This window comes from Balaenoptera physalus (genome assembly GCF_965194825.1).
Source record: "Balaenoptera physalus genome assembly, chromosome: 12".
NCBI lineage: Eukaryota > Metazoa > Chordata > Mammalia > Artiodactyla > Balaenopteridae > Balaenoptera > Balaenoptera physalus.
In genome coordinates this window covers 93,363,029-93,386,424 of record NC_138897.1, presented here as the reverse complement: position 1 = coordinate 93,386,424, position 23,396 = coordinate 93,363,029, and the positions used below count along the sequence as shown (strand labels likewise).

Below are 23,396 nucleotides of genomic sequence, written 5' to 3'. Positions count from 1 at the left end.
CAGATGGATTTCTTCTGTGATTGACTGAACCAGTGACCATCCCTGGAGACAGCTAGATAAATGTGGATTTCCACGAGCTGCTACTTTTACTAGGAAGAAAGTGGTGTTTCCCAGACTTCAGTAAGCCTCATGCAAACTTCACCATTTTGCCACATCTGTGTACATCTTTTTGTATTTTCTTACTGAATATTTTTTTCCTTAGAATAATTAATTTATAAATTAAAATTAATTTGAAATGAGATACATTATCTGGAAAGGGAATACCTACTTTACCCACAGCCTTCCCATACCCATCAGGGCAGTTGCATTCTTCATGCCCAATGTCTTGGAGTCATTCTTGACTCTGTGTTTCTCCTCCACCTCCCCTCTCTCCCCAGGGCTCTGATCCGTGGGTGGAAAGACCAGGAAGGCAGAAATAGGGCTACTGCCCTTCCCGGCATCAAGCAACATTCATGTCGTTCCGATCCTCTGTGCTCCCAAAGCTCTTGTCATTATAAAACAATTTTTTTTTGCTCTTTAAACAAAAGCATGGTGAAGTGAGAATCAATACAGCTTTCAGAACAGACCTGGTAGCTGCTGTTTTATGCAAAGCACAATATCCTTTCACTGCTAAAATAGAATTCAATGCTTATGGAAGTTTTGATGGATGTTCAAAAACAACCCTTCACAGAAGCACTTTTATGTGACAGATACTGTTGTAAGCATCTCACAGATAAATATTAGCCCACTGAATCTTCCCATCCCTATGGCAGTAGGTACCAGAATCTCACCTGAATTAGGAAACTAAGGCACATGGAGATGAGGTGGCATGCCTACAGTCACAAAGCCAGGAAGCAGACCAGAATTGAGGCCAGCTGGTTGCAGGACCTGTGTTCTCCCACATCATGTTCATCTTTGTGATGAAAAAGACAGAAAACAGCTTCTCCTCTCCAATGAACCAGGTCTGAGTGTCCCACCTGCAGCGGAAGGCCCTGCATCCTAGACGTGGGGACCCAGTGGCTCACGCATACTCACCCCTCAAGCCTGCTGTGCTAAAGAGGGAAGCTAAGGATAAGTACAAGTGGGAAGATACTTATGACTCTGGAATTTTAAAACTTGTTAGCAGTACTACTGATTCCCTGCCTTCCGTCCCTCTTTTCCAAAGCTCGGGATTGATATATTTATTTTACAATAGAAGGACATGAACCCAGGGTGCAACGGACTCAGTGGAAATGAAACTCAAACCTTCCAGATCAGTGTCTTTCCCCATCCAAGGCAGGAGGAAGCAAACCTGGATTCTTTTATCTAAATATCTGCTATCCTGGCCCTGCAGTTATAAGGCTGCCACTTGCATGAAGACACTGAGTTTATCCTTCCTCCCCCTCAAAGGCAGCAGGCACCAGGCTCGCCATCCATCAGTGCAAATACGATGGGAATTTTTCCCACAGGGCACAGTTTATACTTTGTAGAAGATGCAGGACAGCCTAACGCCGCTGAAAGTGATGCTGTAAAGCCCTTGATCATATCCCAAACCACTGTCAAAGAAGGATCTGGTAAAACTAGTCCACTTAAAAATTGAAAGAGACAATTATAAGGATGACAACTAGACAGACACTTCAGAAGAGAATTACTCGAATCCAAAGGACTAAGAAATGCCTCAAGAAACTTATTAAAACCCTTGAAAATGGACCATTCTTATTATCAGACAACAAAATTTAAACCAAAGTGAAATATGCTATAAGATGCCATCATTCTATTTTGCGAATATTTTCCCAAGCAACTCAAGCAACGTGTGATTCATTTTTTATTCTAAAAAGAACCAAAGCATAGCTGCAATTACAACCTAAGTCCTTCTTAATGATACTAGATAAAAACCTGCTATTTATCACCCTTATCTTTTAAACAAACCTCAAGCAAACAGTTTCTCATTTTTATGAAATCCTGGGCCACATTTTAAGAGGATTTGCTTCAGGTGGCTTTCCCCCCATTATTAGTTATCCTCAGGTAACAGGCGTTCCTGATCTAAACCTCAGAATCACCGAGCAGAGAAAGAGCCCATTACAAGTTTGGGGCGATTTGCTGAACCAACAGAGGTGATGGTAAGTGGGCTGTTCTATAGTTGTTTCAATTTAGTTTTCTTTTTTCTTTTCTTATGAGATGGAACACCTCTGCTGAACAATCTTCTGTTGGGCAGACCCCCTGAATCACTGCTAAACTGTACTCACAAACTGGGGTTTTCCCACCACTAACTGGCAAGATTTAACCCCACCAAAAAAAAAAAAAAGATACTATCCTTGGTTTTTTTTTTTTTTTCCACATTTACACCCAAAGTGAGATAGCAGAGAGCGAGATATGCCTGTCTTTTCTTGGGCCCCCTGAACATATACTTTGCCATGCAACCAAGTATTTGTACATGTATAAAAAACTCTGAAAATTAAAAAAAGTCATATCCCTCTCCCAGTTCAAAGGTAATGCAAGGTCAGAAGACAGTGGTTAAGTTAGTCTTGTTTCTTAGGGGTGCAATTCCAGCCCTCTTTCTCCCACCCCCTAATATACAGCGAAGCTGCTGAAAGCCTGTGGCCGGGTGCAGAATTTGGCTTCTACTTTGGAGCCGGAGGGTCCCTGAAGGCGGTGAAGATGGAATCTTCTACAAATCTGCACCCCACCTTCCCATCCGGCGTCACTGTAGGCGCACCCCAGACTACAGTGGGCACCTACCTCAAGATGAAGAAGTCCACGGTGGAATTGCTGGCCACGGTGACATAGGCAGTGACCACGTCTCCTTGCTTGGCCGGCCGGGAGGGCAGCCAGACGGCCACGTTGCCATCCAGACGCAGCTCGCTGAGCTGGGCACTGTCCTGGGCCCGGTAGAGGCCGACGGCACCGATCCTCTGCAGGTGGGACGTGCTTTCCTCCAGCCCGTCCTTCCCGGGGCGGATGGCATTGCCCTTCCGGACGTCGCCGCCGGCGCAGTCTCCGCGCTCGTCCCCGGGCTGCAGGGCGTAGTAGAGCTCCACGGGGCTGCCCTCGGGGGGCCCGGGCGACTTCTTCCTCCCGGCCACCACTGCTGGGGGGCCGAACCAGCCGGCCGGGAGCTCCAGCTGCGCCACGCACAGCCCCAGGGCCCCCTGCAGCCGGCAGCTGCCCCTCACCTCCCGGGTCTCCCGGAAGGCGAACACGCGCAGGCAGGGCAGCCTCTGCGCGGGGCCGGGGTCGTCCCAGTCCCTGCCCACCACGTGGAACAGCACCTGCACGCGGGGCCGGCTCAGGGAGACCTTGTCCCGCAGGATGTGCGCTTTCAGCTTCCAGTTGAAACTAACCTTGTCGGTGGGACCCAAAAAGTCTGGAGTCGACATCAGGTCCGGGGGCACAACCTTTTCCACCGAAAAAGGCCCATAGCTGGCATTTAAGATCAGGGGCCGCCTGGCTTTGTACGGGAAGAAGGACTCGACTCGGGACCGCAGGCTGGAGTTGCGTGTCAAGTCCTGGTTGGTTTCCTTCAGGAAGAAGGAGGTCTCTGCTCTGAGCACATGGTAGGTCACGGGCAGATAAGGGGGCAGCGAGGAAAACCTCTGGATGTTGTCTGTGACCCCACGGCCCTCGATCACTGCAGGGGGGAAAGAAAAAAAAAAAAAGACAAAGATGGGGTTATCCCGGGCTCCTTAGAGGTCACTTAGCCACGAGGGGTAATTGACGAGCAATTTAGAAACGAGGGTAAACATTCTGCAGTCCACTTGGCTAGGATTTTCATGTTCCTTCGGGGATCAGCCAGTAAATGACTACATGCTCCGAAAATTAACCTGCGTGTATTAGGTCGAAACCTATGAAAGGGAGATTTTTGTACACTAAGAATTGTTGAACAGTGGCAATTTTATGGAGTCTGATCTAATGCTGGCAAGTGTAGGAGTGTCAAGTGGGTGTATTTATTAATAACTTGCATGAGTTTCAAACATTTTTAATGACACTGGTACATGAAGAGCAAACCAGACCAGTGGAAGAGAACAGTTCATAAATAAACCCCTGTACATCTCGACATTCCGTATGTTTTAAAGGTGGCACCACAAATCATGAGGCAGAGACAGACTTTAAATGGTACTAGGACAACCGGCCAGCCGTTTGGCAAAAAGATACAATTAGGGCCATACCTCACACCCTACGCAAGAATGAACTTCAAATGGATCAGTGATCTAGATGTAAAAAAATGACATTTTTTCACTACTGAATGAAAAAGTGATTTCCTCTATAACCTGGGTCTAGGGAAAGCTCTCTAACGATGACTCAAACGCCGAATGCAATTAAACGATGATAAACGTGCCTGTGTAAAAATTTTACAAGATCTTGCTCATAGCCAAAAATATCATAAAGTCGAAAGAAAAACAGCAGTCTGGGAAACACTGCAAACTGCTCACCTACGGTGCTCAACTCAGCCTGCAGGTGGGTTCTGTTTGGCCCACGGTATTTTAGAAGACGGCTATGAATGGGAACCTTTTTTAAAAACTGGGGAGCATCTGGGTTTCCAGCTTCTCTGCAAACATGAGAGGAGTGGCAGCATGTATGTAGGCTGTCTGCCCACCCGGCAACAGTAAGAGAACAGACCCAGCAAACCACCTTGCTCAGTAACATTTCCTGCTGGACCCTCAGGAACATCTGAGTTGAAAAGCACCAGTTAGAAACTGCAGCCGGGTAAGTCGACGTACACTGGAGGCTGGAGGTTCAACACTGAGCCCGGGAAAAGCAGCACCATCACTCCCACCTTCCTGTCTTTCTCTGTCCATCACCCACATCATGAGCAGTACAAGCAGCTGCCTCCTTGCTGATTGAAGGTGGCCCTCTAAAGCTTCCCCGTGGGTTGATATTTACATTGTTGGGGACTCGCTGCTCACCCAGGGCACGAGAGGTTACTGCGCCCCGACTGCTAACTTTGCAAAGCCCAGGAAAGACCATCGCCTGGCCCTTGTCTTTCAGGAGCAGACCAGAAAACCCACATAAGCCCCCATTCATATACTGAGAGGGAACACGGGCATTCCTCTCCCCTGATGCTCCAACCTCCCCTGCTGTCCCTGTTTCTAACTGCAGCCGGCACAGCCCAACCAGCCTATGGGGCTACCCCATGCCTGTCTCCCCTCTGGAACCTTCCCCTAATCCTCTTCCCGGCCGGGAAGCTGGCTAGCAGATCAAAGCTGCCTTTGGTGCTGCAGCCGAACGGCCTTAGGTTGTCAAGATGGCTTTTCAAAGAAATAGCTTTCTCCCTCGTTTTTCGCCCAGAGGCGTTGTTCTGAGGTCACCGGTAACACGGGTACTTTGCCCCTCTCTCTTTAGGGATATTTTACTGCTTCCCTTTTAACCCACTCATTTCAGGACCAGGTTAAAACACTCTCAGAAGGCCCTGCATAACATTCTAGAAAAGGTTCTGGCTCTATGTGTTTAAAGAAAATCATTGACTCTTTAAGCAACTTGTAGAATTGTGTCAAACCCAATGGACTAATTATTACAACATTTAACGCTTTTATTCTGATGTATTCATCCCTCTGCAAAAAAGCTTTTAAACCTTGAAGGGTAGAGATTTAGAGACTCGTGTGTTTGGAAAAGATAGTGGGCCAAGGGCTCTCTGAAGGAACAGAGCAAGGGTGCTAAGGCCCATCTGTGCAGGGTGTATTACACAACAGGGAAGCTTGTCAACAAGCTTTCTCATCATTCTTCACTCTTCTTGCACATAAAAATTCCTTTTGTCTCCTTTCTTTTGGTCTTTTTACTTTTAAAAAAATCCTAAAAATGAACCTTTTGCTTTGAAGCAAACGCTGAGTTTACTTTCAATAAAATAAAGCTGAAGTGGGCTTGCTGTCTTCTTATCTCTTCTCTTAAGATTCTTCCATTATTTAACTCCCTCTTTATCTTTCGTATGGAACAAAAAGTGCCTAGCTCATACCTTCCTGCTGAACCTAATTCTGAAGTTTTCCAGTTCATGAGAGATTTAACTCGAGCCAAGAAGAGACAGACATCGTAAAGAAGGGAGTGGGATCTAGTATAGTGGTTAAAGACATGATGTTTGGCTACAGAGATCTAGAGTTGATCTACCCAATACCCATGTGATCTCGGGCAAGTTCTTACCTTCTTGGACAGTTTCAGTTTCCATAGATAAATGGATGGATGGATGGATGGATGGATGGATGGATGGATGGATGGAAGGATGGATCAATGGCTGGATGGATGGGTCAATGGTTGGATGAATGTTTGGATGGATGGATGGATGGATGGATGGAGCAACGGTTGGATGAATGTTTGGATGGATGGATGGATGGATCAGTGGTTGGAGGAATGTTTGGATGGATGGATGAATGGATCAATGGTTGGAGGAATGTTTGGATGGATGGATGGATCAATGGTTGGATGAATGTTTGGACGGATGGATGGATGGATCAATGGTTGGATGAATGTTTGGATGGATGGATGGATGGATCAATGGTTGGACGAATGTTTGGACGGATGGATGCATGGATCAATGGTTGGATGAATGTTTGGATGGATGGATGGATGGATCAATGGTTGGATGAATGTTTGGATGGATGGATGGATGAATGGAAGGATGGATCAATGGCTGGATGGACGGGTCAATAGTTGGCTGGATGTCTGGATGGATGGATGGATGAATGGATGGATCAATGGTTGGATGAATGTCTGGATGGAGGGATGGATGGATGGATCAATGGTTGGATGGATGTTTGGATGGATGGATGGATGGGTACACAGGTAGATACACAGGTGGATAGATTTCATTATATAGGATCTAAAAGTACCTGTTGTAGAGCAATTACAAAATGGCTCCCATTCTCCTCTTTCTACACCTTTTGTGTGTGACTTTGCAATTTTCCCTTCAAAATTAGGAGTCTATTGCCCCACTCCTTGAATCTAGGTTGGCCTTGAATTTGCTCTGGTCAGCAGAATATGGCGGAAGTGACGATGTGCCAATTCCAAGCTCAGGTTTCCACTAACTCTCTTTTGAATTTCTGCAGAGACCACGTGAAGGACAGCAGACTTATCCCAGTGGAGGCCATCCCAAATCAGGCAACCCACAGCCTGCAGCCACCCCCAAACAAGTGAGAGAGCCCAGCCAAAATTAGCCAAGTTCAGCCAAGATCAGTCACCCCTAGACTCATGAGAAATGAAAAGTGAACTAGGTCTCTAAATTTGGAGGTGGCTTTTTATGCAGCAACACCTGATGGGGTAACTAATAAATATCAAGAGATTACCAAGGGCAAGAAACTAAACTGATACAGTGAGACACCAACATGAGACTTTCTCCTCCTCGAGGGAATTAGAGTAATTCAAACAGAACTGAAAAGGGAATCACTTTCTCATTGGTAAGACTCAGGTGGTTTCCCACCTTGTAGGTGTACCTGCAATACCCAACCTCATAGACACTCATGAAAACGGCCCCCCTGGAGCTGTGCAAGGCCCGTCTGCACACTCACGTGCTGTGACACCATGTGGATCTCCCAAGCTCATCTCACATTTTGGGGAGCCCTGATTTAGCAGATTAAGGGACCCGTGGTGGTTACCAGCCGTTGTGGTATTTCTCTCCTGACGCTCTATCTGCTGATTGCAAGGAAACCATCCCACGGTTGCCGTGACCTAGTGAAACTCAGATAGATATCCACCCTCTAATTCTGGTTCATCCGCTCATAGCAGCGTCTCCCAGAAAGATAGGATTATTGAGTAATTTTTACTCATCTGAAACAATACCCCTGGAAAAGTCCGATGCTGGTTGCCTATGGACTTGGAGCAGGGAAGAGGAGAGAAGTTGACAGCTGCACCTCTGCATCTGGCCTCCCAGCTGACAGCACGTTCATCTGCTGTCTCCCTTCCTGTTTATCCATTTTCTTTATCTGTGCTTGCCTGTCAGTGCTGGGATATCGTGTCCTCCATCAGCCGTTCATCAGAGAACTCCACTGCAAAGCTGGCTGCCGGAAATTGAGTTTTTGAGATTCTGAGATAGTGGACGCAGGAGGTGTCCATTCCACTTAGCACCCAGACAGAACAACACCAGGGGAAATGACCCTTCAGCCAATATCATGTGCCACCTCCACTGCCATGCTCGCTTTGGGATGTGTTGACCGAGATGGATTCTTTAGCATTGATTCTCTCTGAGCTGTGACATGAAGGATGGGTTGGATCTCGGGAGGGTGAGTGGTATAGGGGAAGGACCCTGGCGGGGCAGAGTGCGGCACCAGGAAAGGGTCAGTGGAGGGAAAGCTCAGGAGCTGGGTGTGTGAGGAGTGGTAAGTTGGTCTAGGAAGTTGTGGTAAGCGATGGATGCTCATGTGGTACTTTGGTGAAAATGCTAGGTCCCGGTTTCCTTGTCAATTAAATAAGCTGCAAACAAACCCCACTGGAATAACCCAGATGCACAAGTGGTGCCGTTTTAGGATGTGCAAAGGTCCTTCCTAAAGAGTATCAGAGGTTCTCAACTAAGGGTGACTTTGCACCCTGGAGATGCCTGGCAACGTCTACAGGAGACATTTTTGATTTTCACAGCTGGGTGCTACTGTCACCTAGTGGGGTGAGACCAGCGATGCTGAGAACATCCTACAATGCATGGGACAGCCCCCCCACCGCAAAGAATCGTCCAGCCCAAAATGCCGCTGGTGCCAAGGATGAGAAACCCTGATCTAGCTCGATTCACAGCAGGTGTTCAGAGGTTTGTCACAGATGCCAACGAGACAGGAGGAAAGACTGTAACCAAACCCTCTCCAGCCCAGTGAGAGGAATGCATCTCACTGGTTAAGAGCATTCCCAAAGCCAGACCGCATCCAAAAATGAATCCCTGCCCCCAACGTACTAGGTAAGTTTTTGTTTTTGTTTTCTGTGCAAATACCTTAAACTTTTGAGTTTGAGAATCTTCATCTTTAAAGTGGGAATCATATCAAAACCAATTCCCTTACAGCAATAAAGAAAGTACCCAGCACCTAGAACATGCCTAATAATTGGGGAGAAGTTTCTGTTCCTGTTATTATCATTATGATCATTACCATTATTTCAATCCTGTTGATAAGTTATAGTAAAAAGGTTTTCAGGCTACAGCAACATGAAAAAAATAGGTGATAACCATAGTTCGTAAAAAAAAAAAAAAAAAAAATTGGGTGACAGCCATGTGAGAAAAGAAATCTGAAATCAAGAGGGGTGGGCTCTTTTTATAACTTCAATGGCCTGTTCCGACATCTCCAGTTCACCTGTATGATATCAGAAACCTACGACACAGCAGCCTGCCTTTCCCCACAAGCCTCAAGGAAAACCCTGATTGGACTTTCCTTCCAAGTCATCGCAGCTTACTTGAAACACAAGCCGGCCTGAGTACTTTGAAGGTTTTTTTTTCTCTCTCCCCACCATTTGTGATTTATTAACATTCGCCAGACACAAAATGTCTCTCTCTGATAAATATGGCGCATTGTTACTTTTTTTCTTGAAACAAAAGGCACCTTGATAAATGGATTATTTGATTTCAATGCCTCTTCTGAACAAACCTCCCCCCAGTATCCTCCGCTGAAATTACATAGTGTGGTTTGCAATTTCGAAACAGTAAAACTCTCCTTTAAAAGAGCGGGTACTTATATTCCCCTTGGAGGCCATGGGGGTATCCCCCCCTGTTCTCTGGTTAAAATCCATAATCTCTCCCAGGCACTCCTCAATCAGGCCCCTGGAAGTGGAGCAAAGGAGACATGCCTTTCAAAGACAAACTCTCTAAAACACCCAGAATCTCAGTCTTTATCAGCATGAGAATAGTGCCTTGGGTAGGCACAGAGGGAAATATTTGCCAGGCAAAGTTCTAAATCTAAAATGCAGTCTTTTAACTGGGCTGAAACTGGCAAATGGCTTGATCTTGGCAAACGGCCCACAAGGCCGATCCCTCCTCCTCCATCCCTGCAATGTGGCTCAGACCCCAGGTCCACGAGGGGCTCCGACTGGCTCAAGACAGAGCTCCCCCGTGAAACGATGTATGTATTAGTTTCCTATTGCCGCTGTAACACATTACCACAAGCTTAGTAGCGTAAACCAACAGCAAGAAATATTTATTTATAGTTCTGGAGGTCAGAAGTCTACCACGAAGGGGTCGGCAGGGTTGCAATCCCCCGGGGGGCTTCAGGGGACAATCAGTTTCCGAGCCTTTTCTGTTTGTTAGAGGCGCCTGCGTTCCTTGGCTCCTGGCCGCTTCCTTCCTCTGTCTTCAAAGCCAGCAGCTTCTCTTCCCTCTGACCTCCGGCCTCCCTCTTATAAGGACCTTTGTGGTTACATCAGCCCATCTGGGTGATCCAGGACCATCTCCGCATCTCAAAATGTTCAACTGAATCACATGTGCTAAGTCCCTCTTGCCACGTAAGGTCACACATTCACAGGCTCTGACAACTGAGAAACAGACATCTTTAAGGGGGCGGATGGTGGTATCGTTCAGCCGACCAGCGATGGCATTCGGGGTGTTCGCAGAGGCAGAGCTGGTTACCACGGTGACTAGAGGGAGGGAGACCAGTGATGTTTAGAGAGCGGGGTCCAGCCCTGCTAGACGCCCTGCAAGGCCTGCGATGGTCCCAGGCAACGAATAATTGCCCAGGTCCTGCATGACTTCTGACTGTCCCACTGGACACTCACAAAGGTGAGAAACCTATTAGGACGACCCAAGCCAAGAACCATCTCCACTAAAAATTCCGGGAGGGGCAACAGTGGAACCTGTGCATTTGCCAGTATTGCAATTACTGGGGTGCAGATTGTACTTATTTATTTTTGGCTGCATCGGGTCTTCGTTGCTGCACGTGGGCTTTCTCTAGTTGTGGCGAGCAGGGGCTACTCTTCGTTACGATGCGCGGGCTTCTCATTGCGGTGGCTTCTCTTGTTGCGGAGCACGGGCTCTAGGCACACAGGGTTCAGTAGTTGCGGCACGTGGGCTCAGTAGTTGTGGCTCGCGGGCTCAGTAGTTGCGGCACACAGGCTTAGTTGCCCTGCGGCATGTGGGATCTTCCCGGACCAGGGCTCGAACCCGTGTCCCCTGCATTGGCAGGCGGATTCTTAACCACTGTGCCACCAGGGAAATCCAGATTGTACTTTGATTTCATGAAACTTTACTAAAAACTTGTTTACCCTTTTGGCAAATTACATGAGCAATGCCCTATCTGCCTGTGAAATCCAAGTTGCCCAAACAGCTATACCAGCCTGCGTGTATGGCTGACACATCCATGCTGACGCTAAATACATGGGCAAGTACCTGATGACTTCACTTGACCCTCCCTATATGTACACATTTTAAAATATTATTTTCCGGTCTATTACTTTGGTCATATTTTTCATCTCTAGAACAGGGCACTACATTGATTTGTTTTTAATTATGTATATAGACAGTTTACAAGATTATGAATTTAATTTTATGATCTATAAAGCTAAGGGTTGAGAACCATTGGTCTAATCCAGGGGTTGGCACATTTTTTTCTTAAAGAGCCATATAATAAACACCTTAGGCTTTGCAGCCTTAGAAGCAAAATCAATATTACAAAGGTACTTATATAGCTATTTTAAATGTAACCATTTACATTTTTACTTTTTACCATTCTTACATGTTTACATCACCCTGACTCAGCCTGTGGGCCACACAAAAATAGGTGGTGGGCTGGATTTGGCCCATGGTCTGATGTTTGCCAATCCCTGGTTTAAACCACACAGGGTAATTCCAGATCTGTTTCCGGTAACTGGTTCAATTCTGCACAGGCCCAAACCCATGGTTTCCCACATAGGGGCAATTATGCCACCTGGGGGCCATCTGGAAAAGTCTGGAAACAATTTTTTTCTTGATGCAGCTGTTTTTTTAAATTTTTAATTTTTTAAATGTATTTTTCTAATTGGGGTAACACTGATGTATAACACTATGTAAGTTTCAGGTGTACAACATTGTATTTTTACTTCTATATACACTACAGCCCACTCACCACCGAAAACTGCTTTCCATCCATCAGCACACAGTCAATCCCCTTGACCCACGTAGCCCCCCCCTCCCTCTGGTAATCACTACTCTGTCCTCTGTATCTACGTATTTGTTTTTGTTTGGTTTGGTCTGTTCACTTATTCTGATTTCATGTTGCTTGGTTGGTTGGCTGATTGGTTGGTGGGAATGTAAACTGGTGCATCCACCATGGAAGACGGTATGGAGAGTCCTGAAAAAATTAAGACTAGAGCTGCTCTATGATCCAGCTATCCTACTTCCGGGTATTTATCCAAAGAATACAGAAACACTAATTTGGAAAGACATCTGTACCCCTATGTTCATTGTGGCACTGTTTACAATAGCCAAGACATGGAAACAACCTAAGTGCCCATCAATGAGTAAATGGATAAAGAAGATGTGGTATCTATACGTCTATCTATAGAGATAGATATTGACGTCTATATAGATATCTACGTACCTGTGTTATCTATAGATGTATCTATCTATCTAGATATCTACCTATAAAGGAATACTACTCATCCATAAAAAAGATGAAATCTTGCCATTTGAGACAACACAGGTGGATCTTGAGAGTATTATGCTAAGTGAAATAAGTCAGATGGTGAAAGACACGTACTGTATGATTTCACTCACATGGAAACAGTTCCACTGCTGTGGTTGGGGGGTTAGGATGCTACCGACCTCCAGCGGACGGACGCCAGGGATGCGTCTCAGTGCTTTCCATGTGCAGGACAGCCCCACAGCTCAGAATTAGCTGGCCCCAAAGGTCAACGGTGCTGAGGTTGGGAAACCATGCCCTCGGACACTTTGGGCCCAGGAGCTACAAGGGGAGGTTTGCTGGGACTCCTGGGAGAGAAGCCCTCCCCCCCTAAGAGAATCGAGGCAACAAACGCCTTTCTTCCCAGAGGCAAGGGAAAGACCAGCTCACCCCACTAATACTGTCACCCATCCTGAAACTGAGTGAAATCCCGAGACAAAGCCAGGATGGGGGAGGTACAGTGGCGGGATCCTGGGTCTTGACACCAAAGGGGGGGACCACTGAGTACACACACCCTCAGTCTTTCCTCTCCACTGCCCTTCCTATTATGAGAACCAGTGCACAGCCACAAGGCACACGGGTTTTCTCTTACTTTCAGCGCAAAGCTTCTAAGATGATACAGATTGGCTTCATCCACGGAGGTGATTTGGCTTCACAAGTCATAGAATGAAGGGATCAAGACACTTTTTCTGTCAAGGCCCACATAGTAAATATTTTAGGCTTAAAGGGCTGAATACACGCTGTTTCAACTACTCAACCCTTCTGTTATGCCAAAAGGGCAGCCAGAGACCAATGTAAACACGGTTGTGCCCGTGCTCCAATAAAACTTTATTTATGGACACTGAAATCGGAACTTCACAGAATTATGACGTCAGAGACATTCTTCTTCTTTAAAATATGCTTTTTTTTCCAACCATTTAAAAATGTAAGAGTATTCTTAGTTCATCCAAACGCAGTGGTGACTGGATCTGCCTGTGAGCCATTGTTTGCTGACCTCTGATATAGGCGAAGCCTTTCTAAGAGTTGTGTTTCATGCAGATGAGGACCTTCTTGGTGTTTTCTTCAGGGCTCTTTACAATCTGACAGAGATACCAGGTTTATTCATTGATCCAAATATAAACATGCCTCTTACGATGCCTCCAAGACAGTTTGGAAAAGCATGCAAAAAAAAAGACTGGATTCAAACATCGGGAGAGATTTGGAGTTGCATAATGTAAGCATTTACGGCAGAATTTAAATAACTGCATTTGATGTTCACATAGCATATGGTTGGCTTGGGAATGTTTTGCTGTACTTATTCAAAGAGAGAAGCATCTATTTATCACAGATGGTGGTATTATTTATGACAGAACCTTGCATTAATCCTGAGAGTCCCAATTATCTCAATTCATGTAAATAAAAGGGAACAGCATTCCTGTTCTTTATGATGGTTTTTCCCCCTAAAAAATAAAGAGCTTATTTTTAATAGAGTCCACATATTTTCTTTCCCACTAATTACAGATAATTTTAAAAAACCCTCTGTAACCCACTGAGTCATCCTCATTTTTCCCCCAACATATGAGTCTCATTTGCCTGCTGGTTCACATCTGTAGTTTTGTTTGGTTACACCAGTCTTTCAGATGATTATATTAATGAGGAGTCTTAGGCTACAAAGTAGAAAATGCTTTCCTGATGGTTGAGTAAACAAAAAAGAGGAAAGAATCCATCAGAAGATGAAAGCGTTTTCTCTTGCATTTTATATAGTTTTTAACTCTTCATATCGTGAAAGAAGACATTGAAACAGAGTCTTCCACAAAGGATGGAGAATCGAGAGGGGAGAATTCTGAACACTCAAGGGGAAAAAAGTCCCTTAGATGGAAGGTGAAATATTAGCCTCATAAAACCCGCATTACGGGTGCAGAAGGATGAACATAGCATCACCGACCATCAACAACCTGTAGGTCTGGGTACTGCGTCTCAGTCCTTTAAACTTGGAACAGCCCTTATGTTAAGTACTCTTATGATCCCATTTTACACACAAGGAGACTGAGGTTCAAAGAGGTTATGTAACCTACCCAAGCATCACCCAGCTAAGAGTACTAGAATCAGGATTTGAACTCAGGACCCACGTGCTCACCCGCTTCAGGACATATGCTTTCTTGAAGTGCACATCTCTCTCTTCCAGCGATGTTTTTCCTATAGAGTGCCAGCTTGGTAAAAATAACAGCAAGAGGACTATTACGATCTACGGCTGTGCCGGCCTAGAGATGCTGAATTCCAGCTAGAAAATCAAGTTAACACTGAGGAAAGAAGAGTCAAGAGCTGGAGCCCCTAAATCCAGCCGTGCCTAAAGTCAGAGGGTCTCTGGGCGCTTCCGTTCACAGCTTAAGCCCGTCTGAGATGCACTTCCCGTCACTTTGAACTAAGTGATCCTCAATTTCCTGTTTTTGATTGATGGGGCCACTAAGCTTACCACTGTGCTTATTTAATAGTGCAGGGGCAAGCCGTCGATCTTGGTCTTAACAGTAATCTCAAAAAAAAAACCACACAAAAAAACCCCACTCCAACTGGGGGATATTATGAGGAATGCTCTTCATTCAATAAATATTAACTGGGAATCTTTGGTGTGTCTTGCGCTGCCTGGCTTCTGTCAGGAATAATGTGTAGATAAATAAACTATGGTTTTCAAGCTCATAGGACTCTAAGCCCAGGAGAGAAGACCGGCCACAGAAGGGAAGAATGACGATGGGTAGAAATAAGGATGCCAATGGGATACAATAGCTGAGATGTGTGCCTTAGTAACTGTTTACAAGTAGAAGGTGGTCCTGTGATGAGACGGTGCTTCGGAATTGGCCAGGATGGGAAGGAAAGTGAGGCAGACACCTTGGACCCATACTCTGGCAGGAGGTGTTTGCACGAGACAGTGATATTGCAGGGCGAGGGCGTCACATTTTACCACTCTTGAAGTTTCCCATTGCCGGCCCACAGTGATAAGGAAGGCAGACCAACTTTCACTCAGTTTTGTTGTTGCTCTTGAATTTTTTCTAGAATGTGGGTGCCCTTCTTGCCTTCTGCCAGGGTATACAGCTGGACCTTGGCGTTGAAGGCTAAGTTTGCAATTGTTCCAGAAAGAGGCACCTTCCTTTGGAAACTCACAAACTTAAAAAGGCATGTACAAAATGAACTTATCTACAAAACGGAAATAGAATCACAGATGTAGAAAACAATCTTATGGTTACCAGGGGGTAAGGGGGGGAGGGATAAATTGGGAGATTGGGATTGACATAGACACACTACTCTATATAAACTAGATAACTAATAAGGACCTACTGTATAGCACAGGGAACTCTACTCAATACTCTGTAATGGCCTATATGGGAAAAGAATCTAAAAAAGAGTGCATAAATGTATATGTATAACTGATTCACTTTACTGTATACCTGAAACTAACACAACATTGTAAATCAACTGTACACCAATAAAAATTTTAAAAATAAAAAATAAAAGGGCATGTACAAGACACAGAAAACAAACTTACGGTTACTAGGGGAAAGGGGTAGGGAGGGATAAATTGGGAATGTAGGATTAACAGATACACACTACTATATATAAAAGAGAGAAACAACAAGGACCTACTGTATAGCCCAGGGAACTATATTCAATATCTTATAATAACCTATAATGGAAAAGACTCTGAAAAGGAATAGATATATATACACGTGTATATATATATATAACTGAATCACTTTGCTGTACACCTGAAACATTGTAAATCAACTATACTTCAATAAAAAAGTATGGAGCATATTAGAAAGCCATTGGGGAAGCCCCACCCAGACCCTTCCCTCTCTGCCCCGGGACAAAAGCCTTAAGCTAAAGAAGAAGGAACAGCAAACCATGCTCCCCAGAGAGCAGGGGTGCTGGGAGAAGGGGAGGGGGCGTGGGGAGAGACATAGCCTCTACCATGGGGGAGGGGCAGACATGCCCCAACTACTAGGCTACGAGACCGAATAGTGTGTAGACAATTAGCATTATCACACAGTTACACGCAAGTATCATAAAATATTAAAATATTTACATCAAAAATAATAACTGTATCAATATTGATATTTATAAAAATTAACATATATTAATAAACTTCACAATAATTATGTTAAAATAAGAACAAACTGAAACACACTATTCTATCTTCTATCTATACATACATACAAATGTTTAGGAGTTTTTCATGATAATATCACACTTACAAAAGTGATTATTAATCTAAAGGGAGATGAGATCTTTTGGATGGTCACACGTATCTTAGCTTTACTGGGTGTTTTCTTTTGTTTTATAAAATGAGAGCGTGTATTCACACATTACTTGTGCAATTAAAATGTTGTTTCAAGACAGTTTCCCTTGGCAACAGGGCTGCAATGATCTGATTCGGCCGACTGACACAGCAAAGTAGATGTATAAATAGTTCTGTGTGCGACTTCTCAACAGGTACATCATTTAAAGGTAGAATTACTCCCCCCACTTTCCTTGCGATTTCTTTTTTTTTTTTTTTAAGATTTTTTTGAGGTGGACCATTTTTAAAGTCTTTATTGAATTTGTTACAATATTGCTTTTGTTTTATGTTTTGGTATTTTGGCCACGAGGCATGTGGGATCTTAGCTCCCCAACCGGGGATCAAACCCGCACCCCCAGCATTGGAAGGCAAAGTCTTAACCACCGGACCGCCAGGGAAGTCCCTTCTTTGCTATTTCTTCTAATATCCAACTTCAAAGGAGAGGGAAAGTAGTGAGTTTCACATAAATACTTGTGTATCCAAATTGCCTCGGCTTCATCCTAGGACCAGATGGGGGTCAGCAGACGCTGGGCTGACCAGACGATTTCCTTGTGAGCATCCCTGGTACCCATGCGGAGGTTTAATCCAAGTTGCACAGGTGTATCTGTTGCTTTATTTTTCTGCTAAACCGTTTTTTTTCCTCCCTGTGTTATTAAAAGTCCTTGTGGAATGCTCCCTTCCCTGCCTGTGGTGTTTTGAATAATAAATATGTCCACAGATTCCTTGATACTCCTGTCTTCAAGAGGCTGAGCTCTCATGGGCTGGGCTTAGTGACACCAGAAGTGTCTGGGTCCCTCTTGGCATCTTGAAGCCTCACACCAATCTGGGCCACCAAACTTTGGACCATCGAAGACAAAACTAATTCCAAGACAAGAAAGGCTGCTGATTCCTAGACTCACGGTAAGGAAACCCATCCACTGTCAGCTTCCTTTCAGCAGGGGTTCGAGGGTCTTAGGAAGGAGAGGCAATTTTAAAGAGTAAAAGGAGGGACCCCAGTGACCACGTCTGATTGACAAGTGCTGTATGAAGTTGGGAAATTTGAATCGGGGGAGACTTTCCAATCGATCTTTGGTACGTTTGACAGTCCTTGGTTGGCTGAAAGGGGCATGCGAGAAGTCTGGGGACATTTCAGAAGAGGGAGTTTGTTCAATGTCACAGGCTGAGGGTTTTCTTGTCCGGTCATTTCCTGGATCAAGTGGGGATCAATTTTACATTAATGCTGCTGAGAGGCTGTCTGTCAGGACAAGAAGATTCTCAGGACTTTTTGCTTTGTAAGAAAAATAAAGCCTCCAATTTGTCTGAACCACCCATTTTCAGGTTTCCATTACCTGCAGACTCCTAATGACACTGTTTATGCACCTTGAACCTTCTACACTTGAGGTCAGAAACCGCCATGCGGCTTTGAGCAACAGCCCATAAGTTCCCTTGCTGTGTAAGGCAGTTTGAATATCACTTGTTCTTGCCTCGCCTCCTCCAGGAAGTCTTCCTTGCCATCTCTGGCCAGCAGTGGCCCTTCCTCTTCCCCGACTATCTGTCCTACCCACAGTCTGTCCACGCACTGTGGTCCTCTCTGATGCCTTGAGGTCAGGCTCTCTCGTAATCAAGTCCTGTTTGTCAGACTGGAATATAAACTCCTTTGGATCAGGAGGAACACGAGGTTGAGAAAGAAGTGTGCTTTGGAGTTGAAATCCTAGCTTGTTAACCTGGCCATTGGACAAGAGACTCTTCCTTCATGAGCCTCAGTTTCTTCATCAATTGAAATGGGAATGGCAACCACCTTCTCCCCACGGGGTGCCGCAGTGGTTTATAGAAATCACCCCACCAGAGTTCTTGAAAGCACCAGCTCCCTCTCTCCCTGGAGGGAAGAGTCTGTGTCGTGTGTACGCAGCTTCTCCAGAGAGAGAGACAGACAGAGTGACAGTGAGAGTGGGAGCGAGAGTGACAGGAAGAGGGAGAGAGGCAGAGAAAGGCACCAGCAGCAAATTTTTCCTAAAGGTCCAGATAGCAGGCATTCGTAGACGGCAGGTATTTTAAACCGAGAGGCAAAATCAAGGACATTACCTAAGTACTTATATAACCATTTCAAATGCAACCATTTAAAAATGTAGACACAATTCTCAGCTACAGGCCCTACAAGCAGATGGTGGGGCCGGTCCCAGGGGCCACAGTCAAGTCAGCCCACCTGGGTCTAGAGTGCAGCTCGGGGCTGCGAACCCAGGCGTTGAAGCCTGGCTGCCTGGGCACGGATCCTGTCTCCACCCCTTAGCAGCTGTGTGGCCTAGAGCAAGGCATTTCATCTCTTTGTGCCTCAGTTTCCTTATCTGTAAAATGGGGACAGCAGTAAGGATAACCTCCCTCCTTAAGTAGTAAACATATCAGTGTCTATAAAACGGTTAAAACAGAGTCCCGTGTCCAGGGCAGGTTCAATACATGCTATTCATGTTCCTTCCTCACGTCCAGCACACAGAATGGAGCTACTGAATCCTTTTACGGGGTCTTGGGTCCTTTGGGGACGCTGCTAAGTACAAAGGACATCTTTCCTAAGGGACATGCCTGTGCCCATTTAGCAGACGTTTGCATAAAAAGTCAGGGGCCCAGGGACTCCTTTAATCTCGCCACAGGGCGCCTCTGTCCAGGGAGCCTGTCTCCACCCCTGAGATCCATGCGGTGCGGTCTTGGAGGAAAGGTAAGAAAGGGCCCCCCGACCTTCTCAAAGGCCACCCCGCCGGCCCGCTGCCTCAGATCACGGGCACAGCAGAATCCCAGGCTCTGGGTGTTAGAACAGACCTCGGCTGCCTCCCAGGTTCTGACCGTGGTATCCGCACGTGGGACTGCCACCCCTCGCCCAGAGTCTGGGGCGCAGGGTGGAGCACACGCGCATTTCTAACAAGCTGTAGGGTGATGGGGTGATGCTGATGCCAGCCCAGGACCCCCCGTGAAAGCCCCTGCTGTAAAGCGTCAGACCTACTCTCCACAAGCTGGTAACACACATCACGAGGACAGGCTAAAGCTGTCTGAAATGACAGCTTCCACCTGAACCCCTGCAAGGCTACTGCAGAATCTGATTCCCCAAGAGACCCCAAACCTGTCCCTTCTCTTCCATCCCCAGTCACCTTGGGCCAGAGCACCGGCCTGTGTGGCGGAACGGCGACCCACCCAGCTCATGCAGGCTCCGAGTGATCTCTACATGGGAAACCTCAGATCAGGACCTAAAAGCCACATCCTAATCCCAGGATCTCTGAACACGGTGCAGGGAGAAGGGGAGTTCAGGCTGCGGGTGGAATGAAGGTTGATACCAGCTGACTCTAAGACAGGACAATGCTCCCGGGACGTCTGGGCAAGCCCAGTGAGACCCACGGGGTCCTTCCAAGTGGCAGGACGAGGAAGGACAGGAGAGCCAAGATAACGCCTCACGAGAAGGACTCAAGTCGTACTTGCTGGCTGTGAAGATGGAGGAAGGTGCCACAAGCCAAGGTGTGCGTGCAGCCTCTAGAAGCCCAAAAAGGCAAGAAAACGGATTCGCCCCTGGAGCCTCCAGAAGGGACGCAGCCCTGCAGACCCCTTGATTTTAGCCCCGTGAGACTCCCTATGGACTTGTGGCCTCCAGAGCACTAAGATAATAAATCTGTGTTGTGTTAGCCCATGAACTTGAGGTGACCTTTTACAACAGTCCCAGAAAACTCAGAACCCTCCGATGGCTCCTCTGTGCCATTAGAATAAAATCTAAACTTCTCAACACGGCAGAGGCTGGAGTCTGATCTGCCCCACATCTACCTGGACTCACGCGATTTCTCCCACCCAGCTTGTACCACACCTGGACCACACAGACCTGCTTATTCCACCTCAGGGAGGCTCAGCTTGCTCTCCTCTCCCCAGAGCCTCACGGGGTTGGCTCCTTTGCACTGCATCCAGCAAAGCTCACTGAGCACCTACTACATGCCTGATCCTGTTCCAGGCACTAGAAAAACCACGGTGAACAAAACACAGTTCCCACCATCATGGTGCTTCCCTTCCAGTGGGAGAAAACAGAATGCATTTACCGTTGGGTGGTGGTAGGGATCCTGGAGAAGAAATGTTTGTATCAAGGCAGGTGCTGACCTCATGGCCATTCCAGCCAAAGTAGCTCTCACCCCGTTCCAATCGGTCCCCATGGGCTCAACCCATGTTACTCTCTTTCATGGGTCTTCTTACTCCCTCCAAAATGATGTTTATTTGTTGGTTTCTTTGTTTAGTGTGTCTCCTCTCCCGCTAGACAGAAAAGCCCATGAAAGAGAGACTTCACCTTCTCTCTCCCCAGCATCTGGGCCAGTATACGGACCATGGGAGCGCTCAGTAAGTACGAACGAATGAATGAATGAATGGGTGAGTGCCCTGGGAACCACAGGCGGCCAACGCCTGAGCGCCCCGAACCAATTTCCCTGTCCCGTCAGCATCTCTGGTCTTGGATCCCCCAGGACTCTCACGGCACGTGCAGGTACCACAGAGCCTGACAAAACCCACTGTGTCCCCTCCTTCTGGCTGCCGGCACTGACTTTTTTGTAGAGCTGCCTCCTGTGAATTTAGTATCTGGTGTGTGTTTAGGCAGCTGCCACTGTTTTCCTCAAGCTACGTGTGAAGCCAACAGTCTGTTAAAAAGTGGAAACAAGATCCTCCCAAGTTATCGCACCAAAACCAGGGCAAGTGAAACAAACAACAGAAAACACACACATGGGGGAAGCATCATGTCCGCTGCAGGGAGTGCCCGGCTCAAGCTACTTGGAGGGTGATGAGACCTCCTTCCCAGGGTGGCCCACACAGCAGCCTTGCTGGCAGGAATAATGAGGCCGGCGGGACATCCGAACCTTGGCTGTCTCATCCACAGCATATGCTTCACCAGCAGAGACGTTGGTTGTGGCCAAGGAGCTCAGACCCAGAGGGACCTTCTCCGGAGGCACGGGTGCCACGCTGGTCCTCAGACAAGTTTACTGCCAAGGCACGGTGTTTACAAGAAAGACAATGAGGATGGAAGGAGGAAGCGAGGGAGCCAGAGATGGAAAGAGGGAGGAAGAGATTTTGAAAGGCAGGGCAGGTGGGTTGCCAGTTCTCTGAAATTAGAGGCAGCACGTAAAAATGTAGATTCTTAGTTTCATTTGAAAAACTGGAATTTGGGGCCATACCAGGCTGGCCTGCCTGCCTGGCAGCTATTAGCTGGAGCCAGGAAGGAGCTGCCCCCTTGGGTCTCTGGGTCACCAAGATGCCCAGCTGGCTGGCACCTGCATCTCTGGGTTGGCCACCCCAGCCCTAGACAGGGGCTTTCTTTCTCCACCCAGAGCCCATCCATCCCAGAGGAGAGAAGCTAATCCAGCCCAGCTCTCCAAACCAAACAGGTCCCAGACACAGATGCTTTGCCTCAGCCCAGGCTCTCTGAAGTGGAGGGGGCATCCAATGTTCTAGAAGACTTGGTGTCCTCTACAGAAGGTCCCAGGACCCACACAGGAATTGCCTGGCCACCGGCACAGGGGACACTTCTAAGTGCAGCCACCAGAGGGCGTGTCCTGGGGGACCCAGGAGAGGCCAAGGCCAGGGAGGTCTGCAGCCACTGGCAGGCCAGCCGAGCAAGCAGCAGCCGGCCATCCACCCGTCCGTCCGTCCGTCCATCCATCCATCGGTCACCCAGCCCCGGAGAGCGGAGACTAGCGGTCCAGCCCTGCAGCCAACCAGCTTTCAGCAGTCCCCCAGCCCTCTCCCTGCAGCGTGGGCGCCTCTCCAGAACTTTTCATTGTAATGAATGAAAAGCAATTTGGCGCTGTAGAATTGCTGGAAGCATGCACAAGAGAAGTCAGAGAACTCACACGCCAAGGGGCAAGGGGCTTGGTTTGTCGGCTCCAGGTCAAGGCACACGTTTCCCCGAGCTGAGTGATGCTAGGCGCTTGGTCAGCCAAAGGTGCCCACATTTCCGAGTGCAGGGACCCCAGCCACGTCCGGAATGACAGCGGAGACAAAGTTCATCAGTGAGTCACTCGCGCCAGGGGATAGGCCCCCGGGCCAGGTCGGGGCAGCCGGACACCCTTTCTCGTCCCGAATGGGATACTGTGGACGGTAGAACATGGCCCAGCTCGCTGTGCTTCTAGGTTTGGCATTCACGTCTTCATTCATGCGTTCGACAAATATAAACTGAGCATCTACGAGGCACCAGGGAACGAAGAGGGCTGCAGAGTGTGTACCTTGATGGGAGTGATAATGAGGAACAGAGAAACAGCGTGGCGTGATGGGTGCCATCAGGCAAGGTGAGGCACGGAAGGAGGGGGCAGAGACCCGGATGGAGGGAGAGCCGCAGACGCCGCCCGGGGGAGGGGGTCCAGGTAAGGGGACAGCCGGACGTCCCTGGACTACGCCCGTCCCAGGCCCTGAGGTCCCAGCTGCGTCCGTCCCTAGCGTGCGACCCTCCGCCAAGGGCCCCACCTTTCTTCACCTCCACGTCCTCATCCATAAGATGCAGGAGATCAGTAATGACACCCACTACACGGGGCTGTCAGCGAGATGGAAGGACCCGCTCCGCGGAACAGGCTTTGGGCAACCCCGGACCGGGACAGGCGCGGTGAAGCGCTGGC

General features: G+C 47.3%; 1 protein-coding gene across 1 annotated transcript in view; it reads right to left on the bottom strand.

The window, feature by feature from the left end:
• The window catches only part of TMEM132C (transmembrane protein 132C), a 382,473-nt gene that overhangs the window by 249,604 nt on the left and 109,473 nt on the right, over window positions 1-23,396 (bottom strand). The window contains exon 2 of the mRNA XM_082418219.1: window positions 2,698-3,586. Coding sequence (XP_082274345.1) covers window positions 2,698-3,586 — 889 coding nt within the window. The remainder of the gene's footprint in view (window positions 1-2,697; window positions 3,587-23,396) is intronic.